This window comes from Haplochromis burtoni, unplaced genomic scaffold (genome assembly GCF_018398535.1).
Source record: "Haplochromis burtoni strain Fernald_Lab_line unplaced genomic scaffold, NCSU_Asbu1 Contig_46, whole genome shotgun sequence".
NCBI lineage: Eukaryota > Metazoa > Chordata > Actinopteri > Cichliformes > Cichlidae > Haplochromis > Haplochromis burtoni.
Genome location: NW_024582407.1, coordinates 1,070,798 through 1,082,177, shown reverse-complemented (window position 1 = coordinate 1,082,177; position 11,380 = coordinate 1,070,798). Strand labels below are relative to the sequence as shown.

Here is an 11,380-nt window from a genome sequence, read left to right as displayed (position 1 = left end):
TACTAAATTATGTGATCACTCGATTTTTACTATTAATAAAAAATAAGCATCTTAGCTTATGTTTCTCTGTGCGTTTGTGTGTATGTGTGTCTGTTTAGTGATCTGGCTTTCGTTAAGTAAAGTGGTTTACCTCAGAAGTTAATCCTTAGTACATCGCTGCACATTCAGGTTACACAGACAAGGCCCTGTGTAACCAGAATGGACAATCAAAGAAGCCTTACCACAGGATGGCGAATAACAATAATCATCATAATCATATTTAATAATTGCAATCATATTTACCATTATACCATAATAATTAGATTTGCCACAGGATGAAGCTAATGTGAGATTAAAATTAGTACCACGGCCAACTTAAAACATAATCTACGTACAGTAATGTGCAAAAGTCTTGAGTCAACTCTCATTTCTTTATATTTTGCTTCCAAGGAGCCAGACATTCGTCTAATTGTTAAAGTGGTCTTGAGTCATAGTTCTTCTTTTTGCACTGGCTTTTTTTTCTCACTCGTTTCAAATTCTTGTACCCGATTATTTTCAAAGGAACATTTTTGTCATTGTTGTTGTTGTTTCTTAAGCCACTTAAACCTCTGTTGTAGACAGACAACATACAAAGAACCAATTTAAGTTGTTTTGTTACCACTAGCCTGTTGCAAAGGTTCATCATTTGTTCCCATTTCTTTAAATCTATGAAAATTCCCAAAGATAACATAGTTTGATCAACACAAAAGAGTATTTTTTGGATGATCAATGTATTTCCCAAACTGCTAGTGGCTGAAAACATGACATAAGTTGGCAAAATGTGCAAGAGAACAGGAGGACAAATTAATTCCATCATCAGACCTTCAAAAAAAGAGAATAGTAAAGGCTGATTCCCAGCATAATATAAAGAAATGAGGGGTTACTCGAGATTTCTGCATAGTAATATTTTTAAATATTTAACACTCATACTATTTATTTCATTTTAACTTATATTTCTACTATATGTAATTTCATTTTTATGTGAAGCATAAAAACAACAAATAAAGGGAGTAGAATCTGAAAACGTTTGGTTCACCATACATTGCTTTTTGAGATAGCACACGCTAAATGGTAACAAAAAGTACAAACAAAAGACTCAGTAATCTATATACAATGAGCGAACGATGCAGAATTAACTTTTGTTTTATCTTGTTTTTGTGATATTTCCAGCAACTGCAGGTTTGGGACTGTGGGGAGTTTTTAATGCTTACTTTAGCGGCTTCTCCGTCTCGGTGCCAGTGGAGGGCTCTGCTTCGTCCAGGCAGAAGGAGCAGCTGACTGACGTAATGGTTACCTTAGCAACCAATTAGGCGTCACCACTCACCATTCTCAAATTCATGACTGCGCATTTCTCACCTTGTCCAGAATGGAAAAAGCAGCCTCCGAGACTCATGCGGACTAGTTAATGAGGGACGATAAACCAGATGTGTTTTCCCATCTGTGTGAGCTGTGCTGCACGCGCCGACCTGAAGAACAACACTGTGTCAGGGCTGCCGCTGCTGCCTTTGTTGTTGTTGCTGCTGCTTACGCCCGCCAGCTACGACCAACATGGCTGAGGACGACAGTGAATGGGTTTTAGAAAGCATCGTTGGCTACCTTGGAAGTCCCGAATGGGTCGTTCCTGTAACGGACTTTTTGGAAAACAAATGCACAGGTAAAAACAGGTTATGAGGTGATTTTAGTCTGAGACTTTAAGCCTCTCTGGAGCTGTGCACCGTTAGCGCTGCGGCTAAGCTAACGCTAACGTGTAACAGCGATGCTGTATGATAGTCTATCCACTCAAGTTTAGTACTAGACTTTCTCCTCCTGTACATTTACATATGATACGAGCGGAAACAGCGACAGCAAATCTTACGACACCAAATACAACAAACATCTGCATATAAGCGGACCTATAAACAGGTTTTACATGTTTAACTTTTCTGCGTGCTAAAGTCAGTGCATCTAGCTAAGTCTATAAAATATTTCCGTGGACACAATTCATTTCTGTCAACTGTGTGTTTTCAATATTTCAGTTTTTGACGACGAAGATGAGAATAAGTTGGCATACACAGAAATCCACGAGCAGTATAAGAAATTGGTGAGTTCAATTGTGATTACTACAATCTGGCTAATGTCGTGCATTGCCTCATCAGCATCAGTCAGTAGTAGTTTCATATTGCTGACTCGTCAGAATGGACTGCTGTGAGCTGCTTTGCTTTCGTAGGTGGAGAAGCTGTTGGAGAATTACATGCAGGAGGTTGGCATCAACGAGCAGCAGTTTTTGGATGCGTGTACTTCTCCCTTTGCCAAGTCTAAAGCTCTGGAGGTACTCTAAGCTTCCTGCTTGCACACCACTGTCATCCTGCCAGCTAACCTGAATTGAGAATCAGGGATAGGATTTGCTTACATAAGCCCAGTGTTGCTGGCATCAAGCCCACTGCTTGATGCCAACAACACGTTTTTAAAAAATGAGTTTGGAGGGGTTTCCATTTAATTTGAAACATTCACAGTCTTGCGTTATACAACATTCCAGCTGTCTAAGGCCATCTTTGCTGTGTTTTTTGCTGCATAGTTCATCAGATGTTTTCAATAGCTGACAGGTCTTGACATGTCAGGTACTTACTACTTTTCAGATGCTGAGTTTGGTTGACATTGTCTTACTGAAATAAGCAAAGCCTGTATATATATTGTGCTTTTACAGATGCAAACTCATTCACCCCTACACCACCATGGATACTGGCGATTGAACTGTGCACTAAGTTAAATGATTCTTTCTCTTTTGGCTGAAGGCATAGCATCTATACATACATCTATACATCTATAAATTCCAAAACGAACTTCAAAACCCAGAGGGCAGTGGGGGTTTTTTTGTGTTTTTTTTTTTTTTTTATTGTCCCCTAGTTTACCTTAAATGAGCTTAGCATCCAGATAAGTGTTTCTGGATTTGTGTAGGTACATTTTGTCTTTGCATGATAATTTTAAGCTGCATTTATCAATGCAAGTTGTGATCTGACAGTGTTTGTTTTGGAATTATTCCTGATCCCATGCTGATATTCCCTCCTGAAATCCTGAAATCATGGTCATTTTCCAGATTTTCTGAATCTTTAGCCATTTTAAACATCAAAATGATGAAAACTCTTTGCAAATGTATTTCTGAACATTTGCTCTAGCCCTTTTATACAGACTGGAGAATCTCTGCAGTCATTACTTCTAAAAGATTTGGGATCACTAATGCACTGTTTTTATACTCATTCTGTTACTTATCCTGTTGCCAAATAACCTAATTAGTTTGAGATGTTTGTCTTTTGTTTCTGCTTTTTTATCTGTTGCTGTAAACATAGTCAAACTGAGCTTTTTCCGCAGAAAACACATTTCTTAGTTCTGAATTGAGCCATCAATTAAGGAAGGGTTAAACGGTTGTTTCCATTTTATCACATTAGTTTAGATTAATGTAAGCCCTCTGTAAGTACTACAACCTTAGCACCATGAAGTGTTATACTGTGTCTGAATGTTTATTACACAAAGCAGACTTATCAAAAGAAATCATCTTCAAGCTGCACTTCATTAGGAGTCACTGTGTTTTCAGTCTTCCTCTGTGTTTAGTTATTGAGTCAAATACTTCACAATATAGTTGTTTTTTTGTGTTTATGAGAGACTGAAACTGTTTTGGTGAAACTGACGAGTTGCCAGAACTAAAGCAAAAATGTCCAAAAATATAGACCATGTCCATGGATTACCACTGGCAGTGATCAGTTGGACGACATTGGAATTGTGAAGAAAAAAAAAAGTCTAATTGAATAGATTTTGATGCAGAATATAATTTGAATTTTACACTTGTGTCTCTTCTATAAGCACACACTCAGTCTTCATTATCATGTGATATGAACACAAACTTTTTACATAGTTTTTATTGGACTGAAGGCCCAGTAAGGTTTGTCCATGATCAACAGGACACGCTACTCTTCCATGGCAGTATTTAATAAACTAAACTTGCACAAAGTGATCACCTGATGAGCCTTCACCCAAATTATGTTTAAGGTCAGGGTGATATTGGTTGTTTTATGGAAAATTTTCATTTTCACAAGAATTGCTTCTCCTCCTGCATTGTTCAGAGTTTAAATTCGTCTTGGATATGACATTGACATTGCCTCATTGTCTTCTCAATACATAATAATTCTCAGTAGTTTGTTCAATAAAGCCAGTCAATGAAAACAACAACTATTTCACACATTACTACAACCTGTGAACGGACTACGTCACTGATGTTGGTTTTTTTGTTCTTCAGGCAGTATTCCAGCCAGTTCTGGCTACAGATGACTTCCAGATCTTTCGCTCATTGATGGTTCACAAGAATATGGAGCTGCAGCTCCAAGCCCTCAGGGTCATTAAAGAAAGGAACGGTAGGCTGGATTAACATGTAAAGCAAATCCAAACACACACTTGCAGAGCCAAATGCTCAGCTGTAGGTTAAATGTCTTCGTGTGCATAGGGGCCCTCCCAGAGTGTCTGACTGATGGTGTGGACGTCATGACAGAGTTGCAACAGCAAGAGATGAAAATCCTGCAGGAGGTTCTTAAGTAAGTCGCTCTGTCATTCTTGTGGTATCTGACTCCTTCAGTGTTTGACATAACATTTACTGGTGTCCCAAAAATAAACTTTTAGTTGTTGTGTAAAGCTATTCGAATGGCCGATTTGAAGATTTAGGATTGTTGATATTTCAATATGTGACTGTAAGAAAACCTTTAGTGAGTGTCTGGTTCAGTTAGTTTGTTTCACAGGTGAATCAATCAGTGAACGCCAAAACGAGCCAGTACCTGCTCAACTATCTTTCCCCACATAGTTTTTTACTGACTGTGGACCATCACTAGTTCTGTTGAACCTGACATCTCATTCACCCTTTCTTAGAAACATCCTCACAGTTCACTGTGCCAACTTAAGAGCACTCTAATGTTTTTTTTAAATGCTGTGGCTCTTCGTGTTTTTATGGCACATCTGTTGAAAGGATATTTTAGAAGTCCTATGAGCCAGATTTTGAACAGTCTCTGACGGGAATTTCATGGAAACAGTTTTTGATCATTTCTACAACAGAATAAAAAAGTGCTGCTCTATTTATTTGTATTCCAAGTTAACATTAATTAGGAATGTATTTGCTTAACAACTCTGACAGGAAGTTAAATCCCCATTTTTTTCTCAATTATTCCTAACTGAATAGATTCTTTTTCTTTGTATTTAGGCTGAAATTTCACATTTACATTAGTCAGTAGGTGTTTACTAATTTTACTTTTCAGGTAATTCAGTTAATTTTATAGTACATATGAGGCTTTTGTTCCTCCATTAAGAAATTTCCACATTTTCTTTATGCATCCATTGCACTTCCTGAAGGCTTCCCGAAGCTCCTATCACTCTTCTCTAATGGGATTTTGCTATTGAGTGCCTGGCCAAGTAGAACACACCGAGTCTAATGGGACCACAGTTAAGCTCCTTAGGATCCAGCTAATTTAGGTTGGAGGGACTGACACTAAACAAGCAGCTGAGAAAAACGATGGTTTCATCCCTTTTGTCATACCAGGGAACCTTATCAGCGGTCCACTATGCTGCCCCTACTCCTCTCCAGGTTATCAATAGTTTCTTCTATATAAGTGGCATCATAAAGGAATTGTTTTACGTAATCTCTGATTGGAACTGCATCACTGAAGCTGACGCTTATTTTGATGACGGGTCTTAAACTAGTAATAATTCTGCAAGTTTATGTTTAATTGTTTTATCCTCAACAGTTCAAATGTATCTATGTTCTGTCAATATCAACCTATAAAAATCCTCACAGGATTTATGACTAGGCACAGTTCCAGTCACAGTATCTCTGTGTTTCCATACACCTACTTGTAAATGCTTTGCAGCAGTCTCCACTGAGACAATTTAGGCTATTAAATAAATCAAATTAAAGGATCTGGCTGTGATTCCCGGGTGATGCCTGGGAGCTGGTTGGGGCAAAACGGGGTTACCACATGGAAATCCCTGACGCGGCTGTCTTTTTCTAGTTTCTACTGGTGCTGTCAGCCAAGGGCTAACTGGACAATAGAACAGGCTTACCTCTAAATTGTCAATGCTCTTATCACACCAGAACTACTGAACATACTGTGAACCCCTTCGAGAGGGCTCTTGACCAAAGGCTTTGCAACAGGGCTGAAATAGTGAAGTTTAAACAGTTAGTTGGTCCTAGGCTTATGTTGAACTCTTTCTTTCTTTTTTTTCTCTCCTGCTTATTCCTGTGTAGAAAGTCAAAAGAGGAGTATGATGAGGAAATGTCCAGGAGGCTGCTATTAGAGAAAGAGGTTGGTTCCACCTCCAGTGGCTGCTCTAGTAAGCTAATGGCAGAGTGTGATGAAGCCAAGAATACCTCCTCCGCCCTCAGCCAACACATCAGCCCTGCCAAGGTGAGGCATCATGAGCACTATGAGTTAAATAAGACCTGTGAACTAGCCAAATGGTGCATCTTAGTGAGGCTTCTTGTGCATGCCAGTGTTACCTTTTGTTGGACTTTATCTCACATAATCTCACTAACTACTTTTCCATTGAGTGCCTGAGCTCAATTCTTATTGTGAAGTCCCCTTTAACCTTGAAATCACTTTTTTATTAATGTGCTATTTAAATTTCACCAAGGTGAAAGCATGGGTTAATGATCAGCACACCACACTGGTAACTGGAAAAACACAGTATAAAGTTGAACCATCCATGCAGTAAGATTTTAATCAGGGATGTATTAATAAGTACACTGCAGTTTACTAACTAGAAATACAGTAATGCCCATCCAGCTGTGTCTGTGATAGCTAACAGAGAGAAAATGCTGGTAAAACTAAAATGCATAGTAGACCTCTGCTCTTAACAGATATAAATACCAGCCTAATTATTGGATCATTAAGCAGCTTTGAAGTGTTTGTGCTTTGTGGATTTTGCACATTATTTGGAGACAGTTTAAATGTTCATTCATTCTTTCCATCACCCATATCCCCACCTGTAGGTCAACAGTAACCCAGTTAGAAAAGAAGGGAGCAAGACAGCTGCTACAGGAGGTGGTGCTGAGAGGAGTAGCTCCTCTAAACCCACAACAGGTAAGTTAGAAGAGAAGACAAACACTTTGCGACCAACTGAACTCTTTCTTTCTTCTTGTTATATAAAATTACCCCACTATACCACATTATTCTTGATCTCCTGAGCTACAGACAACCCACATAGTCAGATGAGAAACATTTTTATTACTGGAAATCATGTAAACGAGCAGCATCAGTAGTATTACTAATGTTGCAGATAACATGTGAAGCTTTTTAATCTTTTGTTTTATTTTAAACACACAACCAACACGAGAGTGGCAGCTCATCAAAGTCATTTGTGTATGTGCCCACAGATCGTGGTAGTGATGCTGTGGGATCCCGAGTTCTGCCAGCTGTGAGAGCTCCTGTGAAGTCTGGTGAGCCCTCCATCAGCAGCAGTCCTCATGCCGGGGAGCAGAGCAACAGCAGCCAGACTACAAGCGAGGCGTGGCTGGAGGAAGCACACAGGGAGGCTGGCTTCTCTAAGCCATATACTGTGAGTCTGTGAGACTGCTGACGTACCCCATAGATTACAGGAAATCTGCGCATAACATAAAAAGCGATTTGCCTCATCCTCACTCTGAAGGAAAGATCAGTGCCAAAGCACAATTGCACTCTAAACAGAAGGGTTTAATATTTCCTTTTAGGTAGACAACAATTATTTAGTTTTAAACAACTGAATTACCTATTACTGAAAGAAAACAAAATAAAATACAGATATTTTTTTTACTTCCCTACCTAACATAAATATGTACAATAGATACAGATACAGATAATCATAATACAGTACAAATTATGACCTGCATTAATTTAAGGGAGGAACACCAATGCATAGACTGTATATAAAAGACAGACAGGTGTTGTCGGTGATTTCACCAATGCTTTGTAAGGTCTTGTTGTGAATGTGACCACCAATCTTCAGATTAGTAGGTGACCTGCGTAATCTCCTGAGCTACAGCCAACCCACATAGTCAGATGAGATACATTTTTAATGCTGGAAGTCATGTAAACGAGCAGCATCAGTAGTATTACTAATGTTGCAGATTACATGTTTTGATTTTTGGTGTTTTTAAAAGGGACTCAACAAACATGCAGTGGGTGTAACTAAGAGTTTGAAAGAAATGTAGAGACTTGACAATAACAAGTTTACATGCCCTTATGCCTCATGTGTGAGAGATTGCCAGTTTGAAACTGGGAGGAGACTAAAGCTCCGCATGCTAGAATGACTAGTAACAGTCCCAAGCCTGGATAAATGTGAGGATTGTGTCAGGAGGTGTAAAAATCTGTGCCAAATCAAATGTGCAGATGTACTGTGGAAACAGTTTGGGAGATAGGAGAGCAGCTGTAATTGCTGTTGAAATATAATAATTGAGCTTCACCTGCGTTTCTCTGCAGGAGTTATCAGTATCACAGCAGGAGCAGCTCCAGCAGAGGGCGGCATATCTGCGTCAGCAGAGGGACAAGCTGCACGCGCTCCGAAAAGAGCAGCAGAAAACCAAGCAATCGTCCTTGCCGGAGGAGGCACCCAGCAGTCCCACACCAGCACCCAGCACTACCCCGGTAAATGCAGGTCCTCGCCTCCTTCTCCATACCTCACTTCATAAAGTTGCTCATCCAACTGCTGCAGGCAGTTTGGCACAAATTCTATCTGTTGAAACAGGGATTTGCAGTAGTTGTGTTGAAGTGAATACATTGTTTTTGATTAGACACACATTCATGCATTAATACTCATAGTGGCTTATTAAAGTTCTTCAAAGTTATCTTTAGAGATTAGAAATTTAAGTTTGACGCTGGTTATGAATTATGCCTCACCCAGGACCAGTTATCCAAATTTCGCCTGATTTTCTTAAACCTACATTTAATTTTTTTGTCTTCTTGTTTTTTTTCCCCTTCCAACTTGTTTTATTTGCTTCTTTTTCTTGTTCTTCATTTCCACCCACTTCCACTTGTGTCTGCTCTGGACTGGCCTGTTAGGAGGCAGTGGGTCAGTCCCAGAGAAATGGGGCCTGTTCCCCTCCTCATCCTCCTTCTTCTCCTCCTCCTCCACCTACTCCTCACTGTGCTTCTCCAGCACAGCACTCCTCCAGTCAGAAGGTGATCCATCAGCTGCCTCTGATGTTAACAACTGTACTTGTTCATGTCTTGTGTTCATCTGCTTTTGCTTTGTAGTAATCATTCCCTTCATTATCACCAACTAAAGGTCTGCATCTTTTCCCCCCTAAATTAATAATTTTATTGCCACAAACTGAAGAGAATCAGATCTTGATTTGTGTTGACTGAAATCATCGATCTTGACTCAGTTCCTATTCCTTATTAGATGCGATTCTCTGACAGCACCTTGTTTACCTCAAAGTTACTATGCCAATGTTTCCAGTACTAGCTGCCTGTGTTTAGTTTTCTTGCTTGTGTACTGTATGTAGACACATGTGCTTGGTTGTATTTTAGTCGCCTTTCTTGCTGCTTTTTCCACTTTCCCTATTTTGCTGGTGAGTATTGACTGCTTCCTGGTCTGGTCTCTTCTCACAGGAGATATCTGCTGAGGAAAGAAAGAGGCTGGAGAAGAGAAAGCACCTTGCCGACAAGCTGAAAGAAGAAGTGATCAAGAAATGACTTCCCCTCAAAATGCAATATTCTCCCTTATATCTTATCTATTTACTCTGGCAATCAAACACATGGCTTCCTTTACACTGCTGCATATTTCGTAATGCAAATCTTTTCTCTTTTCTTTCTAAAGACAAAAATTATGGGCTCTTCCATCTTCTGAGTTCTTTTCTGTGTAGCAAAAAGAGCATCTTTGTTTTTAAATGACACTCATTACTCTTAACAGACCACTGGAGTATTTAAAGGTCTGATAGCTACTTTCTGTATTGGACTAAGTTCAGAAAATGTTAATTGAGCTAAAGCACAAGGGGCTGTGTGCTTCTGTATATCAAGCGATATCCTGCCAGCGGTACCGAAACCTCTGCTTTTCATTTGTAGACAGACTTTAATTATACTGTGGGGATCGTGGGTTCAGGAGAAGAGTAGGTTGCCCCTAATTGCAGGTTTGGTGGTGCGGCCACAACCCCACCACATGCCAAAGTGTGTTTAGTGAGCAGAACGATGAACCCCAGTTTCTTCTTGATGGCAAGGCAGCACCTTACTTGGCAGCTCCACCTGCACTGGTGTGTGAATGCATGACTGAGTATAGCTTCAAAGCACTACTACTTAAAATGTGCTGTATAACTGCTACATTTGTAGACCATTGGTTGAAAAAGTGGAATAAAAATGTTTTTTCAGTCTGTACACTACTTTTTAGAAATGTCTAGCCGTTGGACAACAAATCAATCCAAACAGGTATTAATTATTTTTGTCATAATTTGACATTTTTAAGTAAAATTGTGAAGATTTGAATATTTCTTTTGTCACATACCAAGGTAAAGAGGATATTTAGACATTTTGTACTTTTCAAATAAAAGGGTGTATAGTTGTATTTTTTTCCTCGGTTTTCTAAAATTGAAGGACAATTAAGAAAATAAGCAGAAGATATGCAACACTATGCTCGTCAGTAATGGCACAAAATCTTGCTTCACAGTTTCTGAAACCCATTTTGCTACTTTGAAACTAGTCAATATGTTTGGAGTGCTGGATTTGGATTCAGACACTGGCTGATTTCCTTCTAGCAACAGTTAACAGTAACTGGCCATGACGTGATGAATCAGTGAATACAGATTTGGGAGGACTCTACGCTGAGGTAAAGGCAGTATTAGTTGGATCCAGTGCACAGATTGTTTTCCACTGTTAGCACTCCCACAAGGAAGCTGGTACGTCGTTGGCAGTTAAGAGAGCTGTGCAAGTTGTCAAGATGACCAATCACATGTTCATACAGGGGCCAAGAGAACAGTGCGCTGCTTTCTACGAGTGCTGTATTTATCTGCAAACCAATCAAGAGTCTTCACTTCAATCAACCATAATGCACCAGTTTATTTGTAATGTTGTTATTGTGTATGCTGTTTAATAAAAAATATATTTTTTAGAAACAACCTGCAGTCTAGACTTGAATGTATATATATAAAAACCTACCCACTTCAGTAGTTAGACCTTTTAAGTACTAGGTTGGACCCCCCTTTTGTTTTCATAACTGCCCTAATTATTGCGGCAAAGTTTGTCCAATTTTTTAAACCTGTGCAAACAGTAGCCTGTTTTCTGTTCTCAGCTGATATATGATCTTCTACTGCTGCAGCAAGATTCAGTGTGTTACACATTTTTCCTGTTACCAGTGTAACAAAGCAGCCTGGCTACTCTGACATTGA

At 39.3% G+C, this 11,380-nt stretch overlaps 1 protein-coding gene across 2 annotated transcripts; it reads left to right on the top strand.

Annotated features, from left to right (window-relative positions):
* The first annotated feature begins 1,289 nt into the window (after nucleotides 1-1,289).
* Nucleotides 1,290-11,110, top strand: cfap36 (cilia and flagella associated protein 36). 2 transcript variants are annotated; one of them, XM_005930573.3, is made up of 11 exons: nucleotides 1,290-1,672; nucleotides 2,034-2,098; nucleotides 2,225-2,326; nucleotides 4,286-4,400; nucleotides 4,490-4,577; nucleotides 6,275-6,434; nucleotides 7,019-7,109; nucleotides 7,403-7,584; nucleotides 8,484-8,648; nucleotides 9,063-9,182; nucleotides 9,615-11,110. In XM_005930573.3, the coding sequence occupies exons 1-11, from the start codon at nucleotides 1,567-1,569 to the stop codon at nucleotides 9,696-9,698; spliced, it is 1,278 nt and encodes a 425-aa protein (XP_005930635.1). In that variant the 5' UTR covers nucleotides 1,290-1,566; the 3' UTR covers nucleotides 9,699-11,110. The 2 variants fall into 2 exon arrangements, with proteins under 2 accessions (XP_005930635.1, XP_005930636.1); XM_005930574.3 differs by lacking the exon at nucleotides 9,063-9,182 and having other exon boundaries at nucleotides 1,294-1,672.
* Nucleotides 11,111-11,380: the final 270 nt, after the last annotated feature.

Bases quoted from the DNA above. Each gene is read 5' to 3' on its own strand.
- cfap36 (XM_005930573.3), top strand. From the start codon at position 1,567: ATGGCTGAGGACGACAGTGAATGGGTTTTAGAAAGCATCGTTGGCTAC. The intron at 1,673-2,033 runs GTAAAAACAGGT...TCAATATTTCAG, and splicing joins TTTGGAAAACAAATGCACAG to TTTTTGACGACGAAGATGAG. The intron at 2,327-4,285 runs GTACTCTAAGCT...TTTGTTCTTCAG, and splicing joins CCAAGTCTAAAGCTCTGGAG to GCAGTATTCCAGCCAGTTCT.